The sequence below is a fragment of the Elgaria multicarinata genome, chromosome 8, assembly GCF_023053635.1.
Source record: "Elgaria multicarinata webbii isolate HBS135686 ecotype San Diego chromosome 8, rElgMul1.1.pri, whole genome shotgun sequence".
Classification (NCBI taxonomy): Eukaryota; Metazoa; Chordata; class Lepidosauria; order Squamata; family Anguidae; genus Elgaria; species Elgaria multicarinata.
In genome coordinates, this window is record NC_086178.1 from 18,426,466 (window position 1) to 18,453,459 (window position 26,994).

Genomic DNA, 26,994 nt, shown 5'->3' on the forward strand with positions numbered 1-26,994 from the left:
ATTAAAGAACACCAATTACAAAAGTCAGCATTTTCTTACCTCTGCCCATTCATAGGAGCCAATGTTGCCAAACACCGTCTCTCCCCATGAGCAGAAGATGATGGTCCGATCAGGCCTCCACCCTTTCTTTACCTTCAGCATCAAGACTTGAATAAATGCAGTCATCACGGCTGTGCCATGAGCCCACTGCTGGCTACTGTAACCATGCAAGCTGCTGTGGTGGCTGCCAACGATGACATATCTATCTGGGGGAAAAACCAAGCAAACGTGTCTTCTTAATTAAGCAGCATGAGAAATACTCCTTCAAAACATTGCCTGTATCCGTGAGCTTTCCCATTCTTGCCAGCTGTGTCACATCTGCTGTTCGCCACTGAAACCAGCTGGGTTCAAGGGGAATTTCCATCAGACAGTAACAGCTTCCTACCAGTTAAGCCATAATTAGACTTTAGCCAGTTGGTGCTGTGATCCTAACAAGAGATGCCAATGCGTTTGCCTGCCGTGCCAGCCTTGCATCATAGTTTATGAGGCAGAACTCTTTACAGGGCATCACCCTATGAACTTATCTGGAGGCACCAAGGACTGAGCGGTTACTGTAACCAACTGAAATGGAGATGAACTGGCTTAAATGATTACGCTCCAACTCCCATGTTTTTCATTCATTGCTATATCTCTGGAAGCAAACCCAGGTGCCTGGACCAGACATATCTGGAGTCTATGTAGCTTACACAGTACTGCTCTAGCAGTCAATTGTCTCTAAATTGTCTTTAAATTCATCATCAAGGAAAACATGATCGTAACTGTAGTTTTAAGGCACATCAAAAAGGAATGACTTAGAAAGGTTTTGCCTCTAACCATTCTGGTACATTTACAGGGAAATGTAATATTTGTGTCTGTCTCAACAATTCTAGTTTAAGAACTATTTAACTAAACTTAACTCTATATTTAACCTAAACATATATATATATATATATATATATATATATATATATATATATAGGTTCTCATTTTATCTGAAGTTATTCATCCATCCCTGCTGGCTACATGTTTGAGTGTGCCAGGAATGTCTGCACATTAAATTGCCTGCACATTAAATTGTCTATAAAATGACATATTCCCCTGGGTTCCCCCACACACACCGCCATGATTACTACTTAGGAACATTTTTTAATTGGACACACGCAGTGATTGGCAATTTTCTACACAGCAAAGTGGTTTTTTAGGTCCGCCCCCCACATTGTATCACCTAGAGACAACATTGTAGAAGAACCTGGAAGCCTATTGCATTCGGCTTTTATTGAAGAAATCACTTATTGGTTTGGTGTTGGACATATTGTTGAAAGTCACCCCTAGCCCCATCACAGGAGACCTATGGTATTTGTCCCACAACTGGAAGTGGGGGTGAGGGTAGGGGAAATACAATCCCCATACATCCCTTCAAGGCCTGAAAATGTATGGGTGAGCATGGAGCCACAGGGAGGGGGTAGCAGGCCCAATCCTGAGGTGTCTCAGAGATCTCTTAAAGTAACCATGTCTTTCATGTTTGGCTGGCATGTTGTTTGTTTTGCCCATCCATTCCTACTCCAGCTCAATGTTTCTTTCTCACTTCTGGCAAAGTTTCCTATTCAGTTAATCAACCAAGGTCATAACATAGTTAACCAAGGGAAACATAATGCAGGGTTGCATGATATGACTCCAAAATACAACTCCCAAGACGAACAGAATGAGAACTCGAATTAATGGAAAACTCTTGGCTAGGGCTCATCTATACCTAGAGACCTTTTGAGAGAGGGGAGGGATGATCATAGGATTGCCAGGGTCCAAGATAGTCCCTCACAGGTCACACACGAGGGAAGTTTCCTAGGAGTAAAGCAGAGCCATTGCAGGAGGATGTGGGCCCTGTGATAGTACTTCCAAAGGTGTATTGCAAGAAGTGGGAAAGACTGGACAGATGGGTATGGGGCATGGGACTTTTTTAAATACCTCCCCCAAGATGTTCATCAGAAACGCAGGCGGGGAGGTACTGTGTTGAAGATGTGTTCCCGTGCATTGAGATGTTTGTGTGTGTGTGTGTGTGTTTTAAAAAATACCAAAACATGGTTACAGCCAATCAAAAACTCTGCTGAAAATGGCATCCGCCCACTCCTGCACAAGTCCAAAACTACTGGATAGCGGTTTGACTGTTTGCTGAGCTGGAAGCTGATGCCGAACAGCAACAGCTTTGGGAAGGGGGGGTTACACCAGCCACAGACTTCAGGATCATAGCAAGGGATCCGAAAAAACATGGCAAAAGTAGTCTGCGATATTCTGGGAAAATGGAGTGGTCGTCCCTAGATCACCGCGGGAGTAGGTGAATGCCATGTGGTGTGGAAGGCATGACCTCAATATTATTCGGGAATAAATGACTGGTGTAGATTAGGCAAATGAATTCATACTTTCTCAGAAAATAGCAAATTCCATTGGAGTAAGTTTGCCCATCACTAGTCCAGACATGCAAGTATGCTTCAAATGACACAACCATTCTTAACTCACTCTGGTTCTGGTACCAGGATGGCAGATCTATAATTGGGTATCTGCCATTGGCATAGAAACGTCTAGGTAAAAAGCACTACAAGGAGGAAACCTACCATTTTAGTAGGGAAAAAGTAATGTTAGAAGTGTAGCTAAGAGAAATGGGAAATAAATGTAAACATACCAGGAAGCGTAGCTCCTTTTAAATATCCAATAACATTGGACATTGTCTTATAGGTTGGCTGAGACTGGACATTTAGAGTGATGATTATCCTTTCTGCTGAGAGAGAGAGAGAGAATAAATATTTTTGTGATAATGACGTTCCTACATACAAAATCCTAAAAACGCTTCATTCACTTATTAAAAGATGCCTCCATAAATCAGAGATGACAATATCTGTCATAGAATCATAGAATTATAGAATAGCAGAGTTGGAAGGGGCCTACAAGGCCATCGAGTCCAACCCCCTGATCAATGCAGGAATCCACCCTAAAGCATCCCTGACAGATGCTTGTCCAGCTGCCTCTTGAAGGCCTCTAATGTGGGAGCGCCCACAACCTCCCTAGGTAACTGATTCCACCGTCGCACTGCTCTAACAGTTAGGAAGTTTTTCCTGATGTCCAGCCAGAATCTGGCTTCCTTTAACTTGAGCCCGTTATTCCGTGTCCTGCACTCTGGGAGGATCGAGAAGAGATCCTGGCCCTCCTCTGTGTGACAACCTTTTAAGTATTTGAAGAGTGCTATCATATCTCCCCTCCATCTTCTCTTCTCCCGGCTAAACATGCCCAGTTCTTTCAGTCTCCCTTCATAGGGCTTTGTTTCTAGACCTCTGATCATCCTGGTTGCCCTCTTCTGAACACGCTCCAGCTTGTCTGCGTCCTTCTTGAATTGTGGAGCCCAGAACTGGACACAATACTCTAGATGAGGCCTAACCAGGGCCGAATAGAGAAAAACCAGTACCTCACATGATTTGGAAGCTATACTTCTATTAATGCAGCCCAAAATAGCATTTGCCTTTCTTGCAGCCATATCGCACTGTTGGCTCATATTCAGCTTGTGAGCTTCAACAATTCCAAGATCTTTCTCGTTTGTAGTATTGCTGAGCCAAGTGTCCCCCATCTTGTAACTGTGCATTTGGTTTCTATTTCCTAGATGTAGAACTTGGCATTTATCCCTATTAAATTTCATTCTGTTGTTTTCAGCCCAGCACTCCAGCCTATCAAGATCACTTTGAAGTTTGTTTCTGTCTTCTAGGGTATTAGCTATCCCACCCAATTTTGTGTCATCTGCAAATTTGATCAGCGTTCCCTGCACCTCCTTGTCCAAATCATTAATAAAAATGTTGAAGAGCACTGGGCCCAGGACTGAGCCCTGCGGTACCCCACTCGTTGCCTCTCCCCAGTTTGAGAAGGTTCCATTGATAAGTACTCTTTAAGTCCGATTCTGTAGCCAGCTGTGGATCCACCTAATAGTTGTTCCATCTAGCCCACTTTTAGCTAGTTTGTTAATCAGAATGTCATGTGGTACTTTGTCAAAAGCTTTGCTGAAGTCAAGATATATGACGTCCACAGCATTCCCACAGTCCACAAGGGAGGTTATCCTATCAAAAAATGAGATCAAATTAGTCTGACAGCATTTGTTCCTGACAAATCCATGTTGGCTTCTAGTAATCACTGCATTGATTTCAAGGTGTTTACAGATTGACTTCTTTATAATCTGCTCCAGAATTTTCCCAGGGATGGATGTCAGACTGACTGGTCTGTAGTTCCCAGGTTCCTCCTTTTTGCCCTTTTTGAAGATAGGGACAACGTTAGCCCTCCTCCAGTCGTCCGGCACCTCACCCGTCTTCCATGATTTTGCAAAGATAATAGACAAAGGTTCTGAGAGTTCTTCTGCTAGCTCCTTCATTACTCTTGGATGCAGTTCATCGGGCCCTGGAGATTTAAACTCATTCAAGGAAATTAGGTGTTCTTTGACCATTTGTTTATCAATCTCAAACTGCAATCCTGCCCCCTCAACTTCTGCTTCACTTTTTCCAGGGGGGGTCATAGACCCGCTTTTGGGAGAAGACTGAGGCAAAGTAGGAATTGAGCATTTCAGCCTTTTCTTTGTCGTCTGTTATCAATTTGCCATCCTCATTAAGCAGTTGAACCACCATTTCTTTCCTCTGTCTTTTACTACTCACGTATCTGAAGAAAGCCTCTTTATTGCTTTTAGCATCCCTCGCTAATCTCAGCTCATTCACAGCTTTAGCCTTCCTGACGCCATTTCGGCACTTCTGAGGCACTTGTCTGTACTCTTCTTTTGTAGCCTGGCCTTCCTTCCACTTCCTATATGTATCCCTTTTTGTTTTCAGTTCATCAATAAGCTTTTTGTGGAGCCACATTGGTTTCCTCTGTTGTCTTCTATCTTTTCTCCTTGTTGGAATTGTTTGTAACTGTGCCTTTAAAATTTCATTTTTTAAATACTCCCACCCATCCTGCACTCCTTTTCTTTTTAGGCTCCCTTGTCCTCCAAAGGTGTTTTTTTTTTAAAAAAAAAGTCTTTGTTCTGTTTTTCACAAATTAACAAGTGCTACTTATGTAGGTCTTGATTCAGAATAAGTGTGTATATATCTTATCAAAGAAACACCAAGAAAAGAAATCAGTATTATCTGGAATTTATTCATTTAATGGATTTTTGAACCCCCCTTCCACTCCACGAGCGCTTGTGGAGTTTTAATACTTAATAGCTTCAGCTATTGGGCAGTAGGAAATGTAATAAATATAAATAAATACACAAATACATTTTTAAAGCCTCAAAACAAAACAGGTAAAATGCATACATTACATTAATACAGGGGGACTCTAAAATCAAGCAACTTTTTTTCCTAACTTTTTTTCCAGTTAGGTGGAGTCAATTACATTTCAAACCAAGAACCATGGAACGGGGTTAGGGAACCCTATCTACTCTGAGAACTGAATTGCCTAGGGTTCTCTCAAGCCTGATAATACCTCCCTCTTGGGTGGGGGTATTGTTGTCTTGATTACATAACCAATAGCACTGATAGCACTGAACATTGGAAATATAAGGAATGACATACACATCAAAAGTCACTGAGCCAACTATGGGATCATAGAATCATACAATAGTAGAGTTGGAAGGGGCCTACAAGGCCATAAAGTCCAACCCCCTGCTCAATGCAGGAATCCACCTTAAAGCATACCTGACAGACAGTTGTCCAGCTGCCTCTTGAATGCTTCTAGTGTGGGAGAGCCCACAACCTCCCTAGGCAACTGGTTCCATTGTCATACTGCTCTAACAGTCAGGAAGTTTTTTCTGATGTCCAGCCGGAATCTGACTTCCTTTAACTTGAGCCAGTTATTCCATGTCCTGCACTCTGGGATGATTGAGAAGAGATCCTGGCCCTCCTCTGTGTGACAACCTTTTAAGTATTTGAAGTCTGCTATCATGTTTCCCCTCAATCTCCTCTTCTCCAGGCTAAACATGCCCAGTTCTTTCAGTCTCTCTTCATAGGGCTTTGTTTCCAGATCCCTGATCATCCTGTTTGCCCTCCTCTGAACACACTCGTCTATGGGACAGTCATTTCGTTCCTAGCCTCAGCAACAATGATCTCTCTCATTGGTCTCCTCACCCCCCCCCCCACTCACTATCATTTCATTTTGTGGCTGTGTCCAAAAACATACAAAGATGTTTAATTGGGGGATCACACTGCAACAAGGAAAATAGCCTGTCTCTCTGTCGTCGTCGAAGGGGCTTTCAAGTTCATGTTCCTAGCAGTTGACTAATGAGTTTGTTTTAAAATTAATTAAAAGTAATATCTTTTTTCTTTTACCTCGCTGGCTAGGAAAACAAATGGCCTCATTACACACTGAAATGGAAGCAACAGCAAATAGACCTTTCTTTTTTCTTTCAGCAAAACGTTAATAATAATAAGATGCAATGGAAGCTGTAATAATGCAGCAACAATGTTAATAACCTTAGTGGAGAACTTAGTGGAATGTAGATTTACTATTCAGTATTGCCCATCCTGACTAGGGTGACCATATGGAAAGGAGGACAGGGCTCCTGTATCTTTAACAGTTGTATTGAAAAGAGAATTTCAGCAGGTGTCCTTGGTATGCATGCAGCACCTGGTGAAATTTCCTCTGCATCACAACAGTTAAAGCTTCAGGAGTCCTGCCGTCTTTTGCATCTGGTCACGCTAGGCCATGGGAAAGGAAGCAGAAGTAAGGAGAGTCTGGGGCCAGATCTACACCAAGCAGGATCTAACACTTTGAAAGTGGGTTGAAAGCAGTATATGGAATGTGTCAACGGGTCCCAACAGTGGTCAGTGCATTTCAATACCATTATAAAGCATTAGTGTAGATCCTGCCTCAGACTCCTACACCCAACCGTTTAGCCATAGCCCATCTTTACGTTCCATACACATCCTTGCCAATCTTAAGTATAAAAAGCTTCATTTCTGTCTATATGTTTTGTCGAGCATTACTTCCAATAACATAAATTTTTAGAGTTGGGGATGACTGATCAGTGCAGAAAATCCAGAGCATCCTCAACAGATGGCTGGCTGTCCAGCCGCTGGTCAAAGAATTCCAGTCACTGGGTTTCTGTGATATGTGGTGCGAAGGAGATTCTGCTCCTCTGCATATATATATATATATATATATATATATATATATATGTTGCAACCTGGACATGGAGAACCTGAGTGATCTTTTTCTCCATGTCTAGACTGGACTGTTTCTATGCTGGGCAGTGAGGAGGGAAGTCCCTTTCCCACTGCCCAGCACAGTTGTATAATGATTGTGCTCTCCCTGAAGGATAGGGGTGCAAGGAGAATGGGTCTTTGGCTGAGACTCAGTAGGATGTCTGGGGAGGTCTGGCAGATGCTTTCAGACTGCAGGATGAAGTTTCCCCATTGCTGCCACTGGTAATGGGTTCCATAGCCAAACTCTTCATACTGTTAATTTCTCCAAATGTTTAACCAAAATAAGAGCTAGTCCTGCCCTCTGGACCAGCAGAGAATAAGTCTTTGTCCTTTTCTGTGGGGCAGACCTTCATGTATTTGGAAAGTGCCCCTCCCCATACCAACTGTTATCTTCTCTAGGATAAATATGTCCAGGTCCTTCAAGCTTCGTTCACAGGACTTTTTCTCCCATTACCCCACCATATTTGCTGACTTCCTCCAAACCTGTTCCAATTTGTTTATATCATTTTTAAAAGGTGGTGCCCAACCCTGGAAAAAGTATCAATATGGTGCAACCTTATCTCCAATAGGGGGACATTTTTCTTGCCAATATGACATGTTTGGACACATTTTATGATCACATGTGAAAACACTCCATGTCTATTATGATGGTGGAACATACCCAGAGGGGTTTTTTTTTGGAGCACAACTGAAGTTTGGCAAAAACAAAACAAAACCCATGGCTTATCCAATATCTTAAAATGGCACCGTAGGTTATGGGGGAACACAGAGCTCCTACAGAAAATTGCCACGTCCATGTCAAGTTCTCCTCCCTGGCCATAGCAAAATGCAGTCCTTACTTCATAACATCATAAGGTTCTGTGCTTCTCTCCACCCTGATCCACATCATTTGATGTTAGTGACAGGGAAGCACATACTGTCCTAATGGGGGTGGACTGTACAGGGAGGGGGCTGTAGCTGGTTCAATCCCCAACATCTCCTGGTAGGGGAAAGAAAGATTTTATCCTGGAATCCTGGAAAGCTGCTGCCAGTCAGTATCAACAAAACTGAGGTAGAAGGACCAATGTTCTGACACAGTATAAGGGAGCCACAAGATGTAGTGATGTCCACCAATTCCTGGAGGAGAAAGCTATCAAGGGCTACTAGTCCTGATGGCTATGTGCTACATCCAGTATCAGAGGCATTAAGCCAATATACACCAGTTGCTGGGGAACATGGGTGGCAGGGTGCTGTTGCACCTGTGTCCTGGCTGTGGGTGGCTGGTTAGCTTGTTGGCCACTGAATGAACAGAGTGCTGGACTAGATGGATCCTCGGTCTGATCCAGCACGGCTCTTCTTATGTTCTTGCAATCTCTTTCTCTGTGTCTAGACTGGACTTTTTCTATCCTGGGCAATGAGGATGGAGGGTTAATGTTGCTACTTGTTACAAAAAGGGAGGGAGGGCGACTCATTTACAGTGGCAGCACTATGTTTTCTTTAATGTGTACTTCTGCCCTTAAATAGGTAATAATGAAAGAAAATGCTCTTCACTGGCAAACGACATCTTCTTGGAATCAGATAATAAAATGAATAGACGTATTGTACAGTAACAGCCCTTGGTTTAAAGGCTTAGCATGCCTAACAAAAGGCTCAAAGTGCTCTCAATGGGGTATGGAGAAGAAGTAAAATTTAATTTCCCTTAAACAGTTCTGACAACAAATCTCACTTTCCAACATTAGACGTCCGATGAAAGACTTTAAAGGTCTTGACAACTTTATCTCTCTCTACTATATGCTCTGGAAAGTGACAGGGAGACTTTAGCTTAATGCGGCTTGAAATATTCTCTAAACTTTATCTAAGCCATAAAGCTACTTCACGACTAAAAGAACAGAAAAGGATTACTGTTATCGTTAATAGTTCTAGTTTAGCTCCATCTTTCAGAGCCCTTTCGCTTCAAAATCACGAGCCATAACACAGGTAATGCATGTAACCTACGTTCCCCCACAACTAAGGATGGAACGTTCTGTGTCAATTTCGATTTCTCTCAGTAACATTTTTCCATCTAGTTTTTTCCTGTTTCCATGTCAGTTTCAGATTTTTATTAAAGTTTGCATGGAAATTTGTATGAATTTCTCTTGAAGCACAATTTTTGTGCACATTTTTCCTGATACGTGCATTTTTGCGAGCTATTTCCCCTAATACAATGCATTTTTGAACATTATTCTCACTGATATATGGAGTTTTGCATGCACTTTCTTCTAATATGTACATGTTTGAATGCACATTTTGAATAGGGATCTTTATCCCAAATTCAGAGACGTGTGAATTATGAAAGATAACTGACTGTTGGGTCGCACATAAATCTGAAAGTGCAAAATTGTGTAGTGAACAAATTCCTGCTCTGTTCCTACCTGCCACTGGTATACATGGGGGTACACAGACAGCACTGGGGGCATAAAAATATAGGAAAAACTTTATGAGAGCCAGTGTGGTGTAGTGGCTAGAATGTTTGACTGGGAGTCAGGAGATCTGGGTTCTAGTCCCCACTCAGCCATGGAAACCCACTGGGTGACTTTAGGCCAGTCTCAGCCCAACCCATCTCACAGGGTTGTTGTTGTGAGGATAAAGTGGAAAGGAGGAGGATTATGTATTCTGCCTTGGGTTCCTTGCAGGGAAAAGGGTGGGATATAAGTGCAACAATAAAATAAATAAATATCTCATTCACTATGTGTGCCAGGAGAATTAAAATTGTTCCAAACCATGTGGGTGTTACAAGCAAACAGTTTATCCTATGAATGTTGCTAGAAATGTGAAGAGTGTGTGTGTGTGTGTGTGTGAGAGAGAGAGAGAGAGAGAGAGAGAGTGTTATGGGCGTTACTAGACGAGGCTCTAGCGCGCGTTACCTTCCGCAGCCACGTCGAGGCTTCCAGATGACGTTCACGAGGATCCGCCGTTATCCTGCGGTGAAGCCTCTTTCTCCCGACTTTAAAAAAGTGAGTTGTAGTGCGCCTTTTCCTGCTGTCCCGCGGTAATTTGGAGTACGTGTGGGAGGATGTGAGGTCACTGCGGTCGGCACTGGTCAGGAAAAGGCGTGCTAAGGGGGAGTGGTCAGCGGCTTCGGTCAAGCCGCCTCCGCCATTTGCGCGCAGTCCGGCAGCTGGGGCAGCGCGGCTGAGCGGCTTTTTTTTTTTATTTCCCCAGTGACAGTTTGCGCAGGAACGGAGGACCGGAAAAGTGGCTGGTGACTCCTTGCGGTGGGCAGCTACCGTGGCCGCATAATGGCGGTGCTGTACGCTGCCTGTTAGTGTGGGTACCAGGCTGGCAGAGGGCAGAGCTGTTTGTGGGCTGCTGCCATGGCTACGGCCAGATGTGGGTTGGCTCCTTGGGATGGGGCAGAGGGCACAGAGGCGGTCATCGCCGCCGACACCTCAGAGGCATGATGGGAGATGTAGGCACAGTGGCCATGCAGACGATTGACCTCGGGTCATATGACACCCGCCACGACCCCCATCAGGAAGTGAGCGCATCAATGTTGACCCTCAACAGCACCAGCAGCACTTCAGCTGGCACTGGCACTGCCGCCGCTGCCGCCGCCAGGGCCGGCGGCGGCATCGCTGACGGCTGCGCAAGTTTGCGGTCTTTCGGACGTGCGCAAACCGTGCAGCGAGCGAAAAAAAAAACCGCGGCAATCAGGCCGGTGTGGCTGCGCAACCGTGCTCGCGGCGGCAGCAGCACAACCGGCGCAAACTTCCGCCATAAATCGAAGGCAGGTGTGGATCATGAGGCGTCACGGCTGAACGGGAAAAGCCGCTTTCACCGCTCCTCAACGACGGAACACCCGGTACGTCTAGCAAAGCCCATTGTGTGGCATATTCATTTTGATGTGTGTGTGTTTTTTGGGTTTATTTAAAGATTATTGATTATACTGTCCCAAGGAATTTGCATATTTTGTACAAATTCTGGCCATACTTTTCAAAACTTTGAATTTTGGAATCTGCCAGGGCCCAAAATGGCTGGATTTCAAAAGACAGACATCCTTAATCTTGAGACCTATGAACAGAGCAGGAAAACACTGACAATTGCTAACCTCATTGTGTGTATCACACACACACACACACACACACACACACACACACACACACACTACACACAGTAATCATTTGGGCAGGGAGTGGAGATTATTACACACTTCTCAGGTTGTTTGCTTAGAGCTTCTGTTCCATCTAGGAAAGCTCAAAATCTCACTGGCTATGCCTAGGGATGTATGAGAAATTTGTTTCAGTTTGTTGTTGATCAGGATTTCTCCAGCATGCAATGTCCGTACATTACTGAGTTTGCAATGTAATTCGTAGACCCCCCTCCAAAAAAAAAAAAATGTATTCAACAGCATGAGTACATTTGAAAAACACACACATACAAAATGCATACTTCTGAAAAATGTGCACAAGCACACTTTAATCAATGGGAGAAAAAATGTGTAAATTCTAAAGATGCATCAATTAATGCAGACATTTGGGGGGATATGCATGAAAACATGCATGGATTTTGTGGGAGGGGAAAAACAACAACATTTGTGATCTGATACGCACTCAAGATGGAACGATCTTCAAGACGGCATGGTCTTTGGATCTACTCTTGGCTGTAGTGGAGTTATGGCAGCCCAGTGCAGTGAGCCCCAGGGGTCCTTCACAGGCTTCAAACCCCAGGTGTGCAGTGCTGCTTGAAGTGCTGTTACCAGCCAGGCAAGTCAAATCAGGGCCCCCACCAAAGGCCACCATGTCCATGGTCCCCTCAAACCTAGAGCCAGTTGAGGGAGCCCATAGCTGCTCTTTATAATTGAAACAATCATACATTGCAATACTATTCATTGGATTTAAGGTGTTTCATCCATGGCTAACTAGGGAAGTGGGTTGAATTTGGCCAAAACCCAAGGCCGTAGGGATGTTGCAAGGCTTCACGGGGGGATGGAGGTGGAGTCCAGTGGACTCCCCTATGTTTGTCCTCCCAGATCACACTCTCTGATCCATGGAGCTTGTTGAACCCCCCACAGTTCGGCAAGAGCCCAACAAAGCTACCTGCCCCTTACTGAGCCACCATTTTGTGCAACAATGGCAGCTTGGGCATTTCCCGGAAAGCAATGTTACAGAAATGGTGACCATAAAGGGGCCATTTGTGCAACATTCCAGGCGTGAGAACATTTTTGGAGAACATGAGCTCTTGTTTCCTGTAACAAATGGCATTTTCAACTGATTTTGGAACAGAAAGAAAACGGTCATATATCCCTGTCAAATGTTTCACTTGTCTGACATTGGGGGGGATGCTGGGAGTTGTAGGACTTTCTTCTTTCTAAACATACATAGAATTGCACCCTTAATTACGTATGTGTCATTACTTTTTTCTGTGTGTTTTTCATTTTCAAAAACAACAATGACAACAATGACTGGATAGAGTAAAAGGGACACTATCTATATAGCAAGCCAACAAGGCAGCAGAATATTTCTCAGCACATCATTAATATAGTGCATTTATCTCTGCAAAATTAATTCTTGCTTAGCAGTGTATCAAATAGTCTATGAAGAAAGTTAATTGCGAATCAATGGCTGCAGACAGAATGCTGAGTATAGTGTAAACTTTCTCATGCAATGCCTTGTTTGGCATAGCTGATAAATTGAGGGAAGAGGCTATAATGGAACCCTGCTCTTCTGCCTCTTTTTCTCAAGCAAATGATTGATCCCTTCGACATAGTTTGTTTAATCTGATGCAGCCTCCTTTCCTCCCCACCTCTAAATAAACTTTGATTGATTAAAAAATATCATCCAGTGTCCAACAACAAAATTCATAGATAAGCATTATAAAATTCATTCCATTTGGGCAACACAAAGGACAATCAGAACTTTTAAGCTATTGATGATAAAAATGATGCGATTACGGAAAGACCAGAAGTTCTGCATGTCTATGTGAAATATAAGACTAGAGAAATCACATTGCTGGGACAAACCAAGGGCCTATCAACTATCAGGAAATTGGGGAGGGGATCTGAGGATCCTACTCAGAATCAGGGGTTATTTTGTGGAGACCACAGAGGAGAAGCCACAGCCCAGATTGTCCCCCGGGCCACTAGTTCAGTGACTGAGTATGTGAAAGGTACCAAGTTCAGTCTCTGGTCTCTCCACCTAAAATAGGGATGCAGAATATCAGGCCTGCGGACAAATCCGGCCTTCTTGAGGTCCCCAATTTGGCGTGCCAGTGTTCCTCAGATAACTCTGCTCCCTCCCCCTGGCTCCATTCCCTTTCCATTGACCACTGATCTTCAAGTGGGTTCCTGGGTTTTGTGCACCCGCCTTCTAAAGCACTTAGCAGTAAGGGCTACTCGGTCTGTTATGAATTGGGCCAGTTTGCAGATTTTCCAAGCATTTTCCACATTTTTCTGCAGGTTCTGCAAGTGGTGAAAATTTCTGGGCAACTTGTACATATTTCTAAACATTTTGCACAATTTTTTGAGCAAATTCCTAGCCAAATTTTCACAAATTTGGCTGTAGCGTGTGCAAATTGCTCAGAGGTTTGTGCAATTTGTAGAACCTACCCCCAAAAATGCCCCCAAAAGTAAACCGGAGTTCAGCAAACAGACCACAGCTTGGCTTGCAAATGCAAATCAAATTGTATACACCACATAAGTCCATCAAGTCAAAAAGATGTGGATTCCCCAGTGATGAGCATCCCTATTTTAGTTCTGTGATTTTATTTCATGAGACTTTTTAATTTTTTTATTGTATTCATTGTTGTTTAAAATCTGTTTTGTGGTGTGAACCACCTTGAGAACCTTTTCTATTGTGGGAATGTGGAGTGTGGGAAGTAATAAGGTGGACACAAGATTGGGATTTAAACAGGGCCACATTTATTAATAGATCTGCAGAAAGGGAAAACCTAAGTGGGCATCTTCTCTAACCCGGCCTAATGCTGTGGTTTTATTGGGCGACACATTCACAGCCTGAGAGTGGTGCCTCAATGGTCGCCATCTCCCAGGCTTCCCCTTTGGGGGTAGGGAGGCCTTCCGTGTCAACCGCTCTTCGGGGCTCTGAGTCGGTGAGAAAGGTTGGCCTCAAAGATAACCCTTTTCACTGCCAGCTAGGCCACAGGGCTGGGAGCTGGGGTGCCTCAGGAATTACCGATCACCACAACAGTGCCTCTGAATGCTCACTGGCCCTAAACCACTCAAGATGCCCGCACATACCAGCCTATCATCAAATGTGACCAAATTACTAACAACACCAAATCAACCTAATTATTTCTCCCCACCTGTCTTACAGTGTGAAGTAGACGAAAAAACTCATAACCAATGAAAAATAATGAGCAAAAAATTCCTACCTGCCCCCCCCTTAAAGAACGACCAGCAAGCCCACACTGCCTACAGGGAGGGAGGGAGCTGTGTTTCCAAAATAAGGAAGAGGGGAGGGGTGAGAGCCATCGGATTCCCCCTCCCCTCTCCATTGGCATCACTGGGAGGCTACGTATGGAATGCCTCCCTGCCTCTTCTCCCACCCCCACCCACAATGGCCTCCCCATGCCCAGGCTGCACTGGGTGTGGAAGTAAGGCATATAGAGTAGCACATACATATTATATATTAAAATGTAAGCATGTAGCCACTAGGGTCTTTTTTAAAGTGGAAACACACACACACACCAGCCACCTCATGTTGTTCTTTTTGTTATTATTCTCCTCCAACCCCAGTTTTGTTTTGTTTTTTTTAAAAAAATGCCACTCCAGAGACATTTGACTACACCACTGCACATAGCCAATGGCACAAGGAACTTCTTTTGTTCTGTAAGCAAATATTCACAATGAAGCATTCTTGCCCTGTTCCCTGCCAGTACAACTCACTTACGTTTGTTCTCAACTTTCTACTTGAATTCGGTCAACTGACTCTTACAAAGAGGTTGGACTTGATGGCCTTATAGGCCTCTTCCACCTCTACTATTCTATGAAAGAGGTCACTCCTCTATAGCATGAGAGAAGGTGGCATCAGAAATGAGCAACAGCGAAGCATCATTGACATGAGGTATATTTGGAATTAATATTTATGGTCTTATGTAGGAACACTCTGGATTTGATATTTTCTGGGGTGGAAACCTTTTGATTGTGGCTTCTTCTTCTTCTTCTTTTGCCCTGCTCGTATTTTGACACATCTGAAATAATATATGTAAAGTGCTTTAGAACATGATATGTGCTATGTAAGTGTTAAGTATGGCTGTCACCCATTATTATTTTTTTAAAGTTGTTGATTACTCATACAAGTGTGTTGGTAACTATTTAAGCCTGAATAAATTTGTATATGATTTAAACAATTGTTCACAAGCAAAAAGAAGAAGAAGAAGAAGAAGAAGAAGAAGAAGAAGAAGAAGAAGAAGAAGAAGAAGAAGAAGAAGAAGAGGAGGAGCACATTTTATTTTTGGATGAAGTAAGACATCATCTTTAAAAAAAAATTGGATGGGATGTAATTTAAATGCTATTGGAAAGTTAGGCAGAGCCAATAATTGTTAACCCCTTTGCTTTGTTATAATTGTATCATTGCAACAATGTGAAAATCTCTGCTATCTCAGGTGAGTTGTTTAAGCATGACACATAGGTTTAAAATAGTAAAAAATAATAATCAAGAGGCAGTTCTTTAATATGGCGTTTGCCATATGAAATATTTATAAGGTCTTGTCAATCAAAAAGTTATGACTCAATCCAACTGACAGGTTTAATCAATGAAATTCTGTTTGGGTTCATGCCACAAGCTAAACCACGTTCAGTGGGTTAGGACAGAAGCTGCAAGAAGGTCAGCCATGGGCAGGGGAGAGTATTTTGCACTCCTTCCCCATATAACATGTTTTACTGGTAAAAGCAGATGCCCCCCCACCCTGTTCTTTCGACATGGTTGGGAAAGTTCTATATTTAAGTACATGTAACAGTCACTGCCACATCTAGCTTGGGTCAGATGGATCCTAATGAACGCTAAGGAAGAAGGACGCAGACAAGCTGGAGCGTGTTCAGAGGAGGGCAACCAGGATGATCAGGGGTCTGGAAACAAAGCCCTATGAAGAGAGACTGAAAGAACTGGGCATGTTTAGCCTGGAGAAGAGACGATTGAGGGGAAACATGATAGCACTCTTCAAATACTTAAAAGGTTGTCACACAGAGGAGGGCCAGGATCTCTTCTCGATCCTCCAAGAGTGCAGGACACGGAATAACGGGCTCAACTTAAAGGAAGCCAAATTCCAGCTGGACATCAGGAAAAACTTCCTGACTGTTGTCGCAATACGACAATGGAATCAGTTAACTTGGGAGGTTGTGGGCTCTCCCACACTAGAGGCATTCAAGAGGCAGCTGGACAACCATCTGCCAGGGATGCTTTAGGGTGGATTCCAGCACTGAGCAGGGGGTTGGACTTGGTGGCCTTGTAGGCCCCTTCCAACTCTGCTATTCTATGATTCTATGATTCTATGAAATATATAGTTACTGGACCCTTGAATTAGCAAATCAAGTAGATTGATGATGGCAGATTTTTTTATTTTTTTTTATCATGTTGTGTCCTGTTGAGTTCAGATCACGTAATTATTTTTCTTGTTCAAGAAGGCTGTGGGGAATACATATGTTGAAACTAAGGCAAGAAAGGCAGCCCTCTCTGCCATTTTGTGTTTGGATCATATTTTTTTAGGTCTATGAAAAACAATTGGACTAATTTGGTTTGAATTGTAGCTCTTCTGCTTAGCAGGGTTTGTTCACAAGGATATTGAACTTGGAGCTGACCTGGGCACATGAAGTCTCAGCATGGTATGATTAGGGATGGACAGACTCACCTGAGTCTGGAGCAGCGGGCACTCACGGTCTTGCTGCTGCCGCTTGCCCATGCAAGCTGGGCCACACGAGCCCCTGGATTGCTTGGCAGGCAGTCCACGAGTTCCCACAGCTGCCTGCTTCTCCCTGGAATTCGGCTGCGAGCCAGAATGTTCCGCAAAAGCTGGGCTCCTGAAAGTGTGAAGATCTGATCTTGTGCAAAATGGCTGCCGCAAATGCACATTTCTGCAAGATTGGAGGTGTAAAGGGCCCATTTGGCAGCCATTGAATACTAGGTCGGAACTTCGCACTTTTGGGAGTCCAGCATTTACAGAAAATGCTGGCTCACAGCCATTTCACAGGGAGAATCAGTCTGCGGCAGGGCGATTGTGGACCACATGGCACTTGATGAGCATGCAAGAGTGTTCCCCATGGCTCAAAGAGCGGGTCCGGAAATCCAGACAGGGGGATTCCCAATGGATTCCTGGACCCAACTGGATGCCCACGACATCCCTAAGTACAATGTCAATGTGATACACTTTGAAGGATACATTGTCTAAAGGTACATTGAGAGCTGGTTTGTGTAACATAGGAAGCTGCCTTCTGTCAGATCAGACCATTGGTCTACCTAGCTCAGCGGTTCTCAACCTGTGGGTCGGGACCCCTTTGGGGGTCGAATGACCCTTTCACAGGGGTCGCCTAAGACCACCGGAAAACACATATTTCCGATGGTCTTAGGAAACTGTATTGACTGAACTATGTCATGCATCATCTTTTGTATTATTAAATCTATTGTTAGGTATTATTTTCATTAGCAAACCATCCCATGACAATGGATCGTGTAGAGAAGAACGAAAATAATTTTATGGTTGGGGGTCACCACAACATGAGGAACTGTATTAAAGGGCCGTGGCATTAGGAAGGTTGAGAACCACTGACCATTATTACACTGACTGGCAGCACTTCTTCAGGGTTTCAGACAAGGATATTTCCCGGCCCTACTTGGTGATGCCAGAGATTGAACCTGGGATTGTTTGCATGCAAAGATGCCAGCTCTTGGCCCAATTGGAAAGAAGGTGGAGCTTGTGGCTTCTTGGCTTGATGTTTAGGTTCCTCCTCATCGTACAATTGTGTCTAGAGGGCTGGTGGGCCCGGAGTATCTCTCCCTTCTCCAAGGCTTTATTTTTCAGTTATTGCTTATCATTTCAGCTACATGGAGCAGGTTTGTGCCCTCTCAACGTATGGGTGGCTCTATTTCATAAAATGGCACACGGTGTTACATGGAAGTCAGTAATCTCTTCCTGCTTGCCTCTGTTGTGGGTATGATGCCTCACGATGCAGTCAGATCAGAATAAGTATCACCAAATCCCATCCTACTTCCCCCCCCCCAGCCTCTTCTTCAAGTGCTGCCAAATGAATATATACTTGCAATTAGTCAAAGCTCCCCCACACTAATTATAGACAATTACACAAAACATATTTGGAAGGTTTAAATAACCTTTAAAAGTAGAAATGGGTCATCATCCTGAGAAAGAGAGAATAAGAGACGAAGGTGTTACCTGTAGCAGGCAATTCCAGGGTCCTGCAAGCTTCATTTTCACCACCTTTCTCTGGGGAAGAGAGCAGCTTTCTCGCCAGCATCACAGAAATAGGCTGGACTAATAGAGAAGTGAGGTTTGATCGGTACTCTTTATAGCTTCCATCTTCAAGGGGGGGAAAAAGGGGAGAAGAACAATTGAGAAAACAACAATTATAAAGCCTTCCCCCTCCCCACCCAGAGTCCTATATTTCAGATGAACTATTATGACTACGGTTCTGGGACAATAAAATAGACACTGCCACGAGTGACTGCCAAAATCAGCTTTGCTGCTCCATGAACCTCACTGAGTTCCATTTGACATTTGTTCTGAAATGAAAGCATACCCCTCGTAATAAAACCTTTGTTGTTTTGAAGGCAGAGATAACTGTGGGAAGACTATCTCTGTCCAGGAGAGGCTGCAATCCAGCACATTAGTCCACAATGGTGAAAGAGTCTTTCACTTCATGTATGCCACTTGGATATCCAAAGTAAGAGTGAAGCCCATCAACAGAATCAAACTGGGCTCTTGATCACTATAGGAGAGTGCAACCCTGACCAAAAGAAGGATGTTTGGGGCCATCCAACTCTCCAGGTTGTGGGTCCATCCACCAACAGTCCTTCCGTCTTGTTTCGGTTGAGATCACCTAAAGCCTATTCTCAAATCTAGACACCTCTTAGGAGTACCTAAGAGGTGTCTAGATGAACACCTCTTAGGTGTTCATCTAGGTGTCTTTTCATCTGTCACCTGGCTCAGATGAAAAGGAGATATAGAGTTGAGTATCATCACCATGTTGATCGTACTTCAGTCCAAACAGGGATAGGTGCCAGCTGTCAGTTTTAAAATCTTTTTCTAATCAAGTTATTTCATTCCTGAATATGAAGATTTTTATGAATTTTGGCAAATCCCTATCAAAAATGAACTGAATCTAATTTGTCACACATCTGCACCAGCCAAATTCAACAGGTGCAGCTATGGAGCTATGGAACTGGTGCATCAGGAGGAGGACCATGATGTACCCACTTAAAGATGAGTCAGGAAAAAATAAAAACAAAACAAAGAATAGTGCCTAATTAAGCAATGACATGGTTGAAATACAGGGATTCAAACCCAGACTTTCAAGAGCTAAGGACTTGAAGCCCTCGGCTTGATGGACAAATCTGCCCACTTCGGTTTCTCCCATATTATTATTTTTACTTGGGAAAAAAATCGTAAGTTATTTTTCTCTGAAATATGGAGAACTTTTATGAATTTGGGTAGCTTCTTATCAAAACTAAATCTCTGAATGACTTCTCCAGAGGTTTGCTTAGCATGGGAGACATAATAGATCCCCAGCAAAGAAGTTTCTCCAACATTGCCTTCTGCAACCAACATCATCCCATTGTGTGTTTTCCCACCCATATTCTGCATCATTAGCCGCAAGTGATGGGGCAGGTGATTGGGCAATGTGATGGTGAGGATAAGTTATCAGTATTCTAAATTATCCTCAATATTAGAATACTGAGTGGAGGAATTCAAAATAGGGATGTCAGTTTCGGTGGCAGCCACAGGTGGGTGAGCCTGCCAAGTTTGATTTATTATTTATTACATTTATATACCACCCCATAGCTGAAGCTCTCTGGGTGGTTTACAAAAGTTAAAAACAGTGAACATTAAAAACAAATATACAAAAGATTTAAAACCATCAAAACCATCAAAACAACAATGTCCATTTAAAACAACTATTCTGGAGTCAGTTAAAAAACTCAACATATGTTGTTAACTGCCTGGGAGAAAAGAAAAGTCTTGATCTGGCGCCGAAAAGATAACAATGTTGGTGCCAGGCAAGCCTCGTCGGGGAGATCATTCCATAATTGGGGGCCACCACTGAAAAGGCCCTCTTCTTTCTTGCCATCCTCCAAGCTTCCCTCAGAGTAGGCCCCTGGAGGAGGACCTTAGATGTTGAGCGCAGTGTACGGATAGGTTCATGTTGGGAGAGCCGCTCCGTCAGGTATTGTGGTCCCAAGCCATGTAAGGCTTTGTAGGTTAAAACCAGCACCTTGAATTGGGCTTGGAAACCTATCTCTTTGATCTCTTTGAGGTTGTCATTGTTCCACTGCCAAGTTCATTTTGATTACAAGCCTTTTATTTCCCTACAAAGAAATGTGTACATGCTTCCGTGCACATTTTTTTTCATAATGTGTGCAATATTTATACTCTTTAAAAACACACACCACTTTCTCCAAAATTCATTGTTCCATTGAGAAAAGCAATTTTGTGGCCCCCTCACAAATGTATGCATTTGTGTGTGCATGTGTCAAATGTCAAATGTTGGAGTATGCATCTCCCCTTTATCCTGAAAACTCATTGCAAGCCTTGGAAATGCATGGATTACATTACATTCCATGTTTAGTCTCAGGAGGTGCAAATTGGTTATTGTCGCATTAAATGCAAACCCAACACATTTCTCACTCATCCCTAGTGGCAGCCTCATATTTCTCTAGATCTGTCCTTAGAATCTTTCAGCACAACCCTTTTAAACGTTCACTTTCCATCTGTAACCTACATTTAACAAAATGACATGATTATACCTTGCTAAATTATTGTATAGGAAAGTCCTGTTTTGTCAGTGTTGAATAAAGTCAAACATTATACACATAACACTGGGAAAAGGTATATCCTTCCACTGATATTATTTTTAATCTTTCAAATCCTTCTTGTTATGCCCTAAAACAGCATTTTAATGATCTTCCCTTTCTTTTTCCCTTCTTCTTTAGCAAAGGAAAAGTTTGACTCAAATACTGAACTGTAATTGTACATACCACTTCTTTGACTTTCAACTACATTGCTAATAGAATTGTATTAGTTTTGAAATAACTGAACTGAATGGTTCATTAATTTTTCACCTTAAGCATAATGGAAATTTGACAGTTTTATACTATGAACAGACACTCCAAGGAGGACTGCATTGTATTCTAGGAAATTAGATATTACAACAGAAAACAAAGAATAAGATTTTGGCTCAGTCATCGTGAGCGCACAACAAGCTCAGTATACAATCTAATAAACGCTTCTTCCATTTATATAGACTGGCTGCCTTCAGGGCCCAAGAATCATATTGGGGGCCTGTACGAATTTGAAACGTGTCCCTCCAACACACATGCCATGATCATATCCCATATATGCCGTCTTTTGAGTCATGAAATAAAAATTCCATTTTTATTCTGAAATCACACTTATGTAATTCTACTAGTGGAATTACACTGATATGCCCTCAAGCACCCTTGCTTCCCTTTCCCCCTTCTTTCTATCCTTGTTTAGCATACCATCCATCCTGAAGAAGAATCTTGCAAAGCTTGCTGACTATTTTGCAATATTTTAAAGGATCAATCCCCTAGATGTGATCTGGGGGGACATAGGACAGTTTGGTTTCCTGGCTCCAAGCTTTTAGACAATGCTCCAAGCTGGATGCCAGGAAACCAGGCTCTCTGCCCACTCCCCCTGCCCCTTGTAGCTGGTGCAGAAAGAGTCCTGACGGCTACCTCTCCACGCTTGAAAACAGAGCATGAAGATGGGGAAAAGGAAGCATTCCTGGGGTCAGGGAGGGGGAGGAGAGTTGGGCCATGAGGCTATGAGCTATCCCCAGCCATCCCCAGCCTCCTTCCCTACCCCCTCCTGAAGCCTCCGCTGGACAGGTGAAATCGGCCCTCCATCTAAAATGCAGAGTGGGAGGAGCAAAGCACTTTCTGCTCTGCCTCTCATACATGTAAGCCTCTGGGTTCAGGGGCTTAAGAGAAGCCACGATACATTCCATAGGACTGATCCCTAAATTGGTCCTAATAAAAGTATTATACTGTTGATGTTTGCTTTTTTAAAAAAAAAAAAAATAGACCAATGTAGATACAAGCATTTTATAGGGTGACCATATTACCGGATTTGCCCGGGGTTTTGATGGCAAATCCGGGAGCGGAGGGGAAATCCGGATTTTTTTTTCAAAGAGCAGCTCTAATGGGAATTAACAAAAATGCTTATAACTCCATCATTTTTTTAAGATAAAGACATGAAACTTGGCACAATGGTAGCTCTTAGGAAGGGCTTTAGTTATACTAAATTTGAAACAGATCCGTGCATCCATTGATTTCTTAGGAATTTTTTTAAAAATTGAGGTTTTAAAATTATTATTTTTTAAATCGTCATTTTTAAAGTTAAAGAGATGAAACTTTGTACCATGATAGGATTTAGATAGAGCTTTAGCCACACCAAATTTGAAACATCTGTTCATCCATTGATTGTTTAGGAATTTTTTAAAAATTGAGGTTTTAAAATTATTTTTAAAATCGTCATTTTTAAATATAAAGAGATGAAACTTTGTACCATGATAGGATTTAGGTAGAGCTTTAGCCACACCAAATTTGAAACATTTTTTAAAAATGAGGTTTTAAAATTATTATTTTTAAACTGTCATTTTTAAAGATAAAGAGCTGAAAGTTGGCACCATGATAGCTTTTAGGAAGAGCTTTAGCCATACCAAATTTGAAACAGATCTGGGGCCAATAGCAAACCCTGTTAACAACAATAGCAGCTTGCAATGAGTGAAGATACAGTCAGAAAAGATATTTAAGGGAAGGGGAGAATGTAACACACAGAGTATAGCAAAAGCTTCAAAGTACAGCAGAACCTACAAAAGTAGGAGTGAGTGAAGTTAATTTCAGATACATTGAATCTCTCACTTGTTCTTTATTTCAGTGATTTTAACATTAAGATGTTATGTAGAACAGATTTGTCTTAAATGTGTGCTGTAAATTCAGACATATGACCAAGGCTATGTTCAGGTGGGCACGCCCCCTTGGGGACAACCACGTTGTCCTCCTTTTTGGTTTCCAAAATATGGTCATCCTATTTTATAGATAGAGCAATTCACTTTAAGGCATTATTTTTCTGACCTTTTTCATTGAAAAAATATGAGCCTCCCCCCCTGCCACCCCCCAAGCCAATTTCTCTTTCTTGATAGACAAAATGGCTTGTGGTTTAACCTATTCTTGTCCTGTGGGAGAATGCATACCATTTTTTTGATGAGTGCTGGCTGACTGAAACATATACCAGCTTGATCTTCCACTATCACTATGCCATATAAATAAATAAATAAATTCGTAGGGGTGTGCACACTTCACTGAAAATTAGTTGCAGTTCTTGCGTGCTAAATCTAGATAACTGGGAATATTTAACACTATCCCCCCTCCCCTGATTTGTACTTCTAGCCACACATGGCAACATGGCAGTATGCACTCAATGTATTTTGGCCCTGTGTATCCTAGCAGCATTGCCAGCTCCCTGATTATTATGGTGCTTTCTTCCCTCCAAACAGCCATCTTTCTCTCCTTTCTCTGTAGTAGGAACTCTGGGACTGCTGGTCCTTAAGAGACTCAACAGGTCACACAGAGAAGCACAAATCACTGGAACTACAAATCCTAGTTTAACTGCACAAACACACCCTCTCCCTGTTCTTCTAGAGAAGGGCCTGGGCCAGAAACTCACAGTTCAGAATATAGTTCGTTCTGCTCTGATTCTGGCAGGATCTACACTACTGCTTTTAAAATGGTTTATAACAGTAATGTCAATTGTTGGGGCCCAGGAAACACTCCATATACAGTTTTCTAACTGTTTTCAAAGTGTAATATATTGCTTGGAGTAGATCTGGCCTCTGGTTTGAAAACCTAAAAGAAACTAGACAAAGAGGAAGACAGTGCTTTGCAAAGATGATGGAGATAAGAAAGTTAACTGGTAGGAGGCAAGGATAGTTTGGGTGAGGCTGCAGTGGTCGTAAAGACTTCACAGGAGCGAGAAGTCCTAAGGATTTCAGCTTTTCTAGAGAGAGTTAAAGGAGAAGGAGTTCAATTGATGGGTACTGAGTGAGAATCTGTTTCAGCAGCATGGCAGAAGGAGTGGGTGAAGGGGACAGCTGAGTTTGCGTGTAGTCAAGAGCAAAATGAAGAAACATATAAGTAGGAAATGACATTTTGGAGAAAGTTAGTCCTCAGCTAGACCAGGGGGTCTTACCATGACGATCTCGCGATTTTATGACCGTGAGATCATCGCACTGGTCTACACACGGCATGCGCCATCGCAGCCACCATTTTTTTTTAAAGAAGGAGCGCACAAGCGCTCGTGCACAGAAGGTAAGTTTTTTAAAAAAAAAAACACACACATCAATTTTCCCAGCTCCCACACCCCACCCCTGATGGGTGCAGAGCTCCTGAGAAGCGCTGCATCCTGTGTGCGGGTTCTCATTGCGATTAACCGCAAGGAGCCGGGACAAACCGTGCCCCCGGCACACATGTTCTGTGATCACGGGATCAGCCTGAGACTGTGGAAAAAGCGGGCTCAAAGGGAAGGGTGAGATCCCGGGGCAAGGGAGGGAACATCCCTCCCTGATCGCAGGATCTGCTGTGCATCATGTCAATGCACAGGGACGATTCCGGGGATCGCCCCGGGATGAAGCCCTGTCTAGCCATGGCCTTACTCAGACATTCTCTTTTCCTATTTTTAATTCATGCCAAGGTTGCCATAAGCAGAAACCAAGGCAATTTTCCAGCTTGCTACTTGCTTCTTTAGCTAACTGGTGTCATTTATTTATTTATTTATTAAATTTATATACCGCCCCATAGCCGAAGCTCTCTGGGCGGTTTACAAAAGTTAAAACAGGAAAATTATTCAGGAATTATTATTTTCAAAAAAGAAAAGAAAAAAAAAAGAAAAGAAGAAGCTAATCTTCATATATGAATCTTATAATGTAAACCCAATCCCTCCCATGTTGAAAAACTGGACAGGTTTTACCACAGCCATTCTAAGAATATTTTCCAAGCTGTTTTTCAGGCAGCTAAAATGAACTGTTCTGCCTTCTGTAATAGCACAAAGATTTTCCCATGGTGAGCTGGTGCAATGTGTGATTTTCAAATGTACCAGGATCAAGAGTGCATTTGAAAACCATGTATTGATTTGAGGCATGGCAGAGTGAAGTGGGCACCTTTCCCGGGGCGGTATGTGCTTTTATGGCAGGCATAGTGTTTAGTACTCAGTTGGAACATGACTTCTCCAAAAGACTTTTTTTTTTACAACCCACTCTGTTTAAAACCATTTGATTCATTCTTCACTATTTTCTTTTTCTATTTCCTATATGTTATCAACACAAATAGAACTCTATTGTAACATGATGGCTAAGAGTGCAAGCCATGAGGTAGAATTTCCCTCATTCAAAGCTTTGGTTCTGTTAACTGTGGACCCTCCAAACAAGTATCTCTTCCAAATATATGCCAACATTTGTGACAGCTTTGTGCTGTTTTATGCAACAAATTCCGGGTTTTGTGAGGCCACATATAACTGTGTATTGATACTTCAAATGTGATTTCGTAGTTCATATGAAAAGAAATCTGCATTGACATAATACCTCCCAAAGTGCACCAATGTTTTGTGCTAGTTTTGTACACAACTACTCGAACCACTAGTGGAGAAGGATGATTAACAAGAAACCCATTTATTATTATACAAAAATTACAAAAAAGCTGATGTATCCCATAGTTGTTAGACAATAGTGGTGTTGGGTACTATAATACAATAAACCAATAATTGGAATTATTCCTACTATTCCTACTATAAGACAATACAAGTCTATAATATAGCCCAACAAAGACACACTAACACATTTTAGTCTATTAAACACATTTGGCAATACATCAGTACATAAACATATATTCACGGATATATTATAAATAAGGTATGTTCTTATTATATTTAATTCTTTCCAGCGTTGTAAGTTGTTGACAGGATTTTGCAATAAGCTTCCCGTTTTCGCTGCTCAAGCTTCCTCAGAACAAACGCCATATCAAGTTAAACCGTCAATTATATGATATTCATCCTCAAAAAACTTTCTTGCGGGGGAGAAAATCCCTCCAATTGAAGGCGGCCAGCCTGTTTATGGTCTGAAGAAAAACGCGGAAAGCAAAATTGCCACTAGCAAAAGTGTGAAAACAATGCACCATTAGGTGGGCCTGATGAACGCTAAAAAAAATGGCATTCTCATATCTCCTCTGAAGCTATGCATTGCCACAAAATGGCTGCCGTCGAGGATGTAGCTAGATACAAGATGGCTGCTGTGGTGCCTAGTTAATCAAAAGGGAGCTAAAGAAGGGCAAGGAAGAGAAATAGTGAGGCTAGAGGCTGGGTGGTAGGGGGAGATAGCAAGGCAAAGGTAGCAAGAGGTAGATAAAGAGCAAGGCTAGATGCTTGGAGGGGGAAAAACACCAAGATAAGTAGATGGGGAGAGAAATAGTAAAGCAAGGAGAGACTGAGGGCTCATCTACACCAAGCTGTGAAAGTGGTATATAAACGGCTGGAGCCACACTACTACTTTATAGTGGTACTGAAG

The 26,994-nt window shown here is 42.7% G+C and overlaps 1 protein-coding gene across 1 annotated transcript in view; it reads right to left on the minus strand.

Annotated features, from left to right (window-relative positions):
- Window positions 1-26,994, minus strand: part of NAALADL2 (N-acetylated alpha-linked acidic dipeptidase like 2) — a 762,753-nt gene that overhangs the window by 223,538 nt on the left and 512,221 nt on the right. The window contains exons 6-8 of the mRNA XM_063131966.1: window positions 18,576-18,719; window positions 2,693-2,785; window positions 40-245 (exon numbers count right to left, since the gene is read on the minus strand). Coding sequence (XP_062988036.1) covers window positions 40-245; window positions 2,693-2,785; window positions 18,576-18,719 — 443 coding nt within the window. The remainder of the gene's footprint in view (window positions 1-39; window positions 246-2,692; window positions 2,786-18,575; window positions 18,720-26,994) is intronic.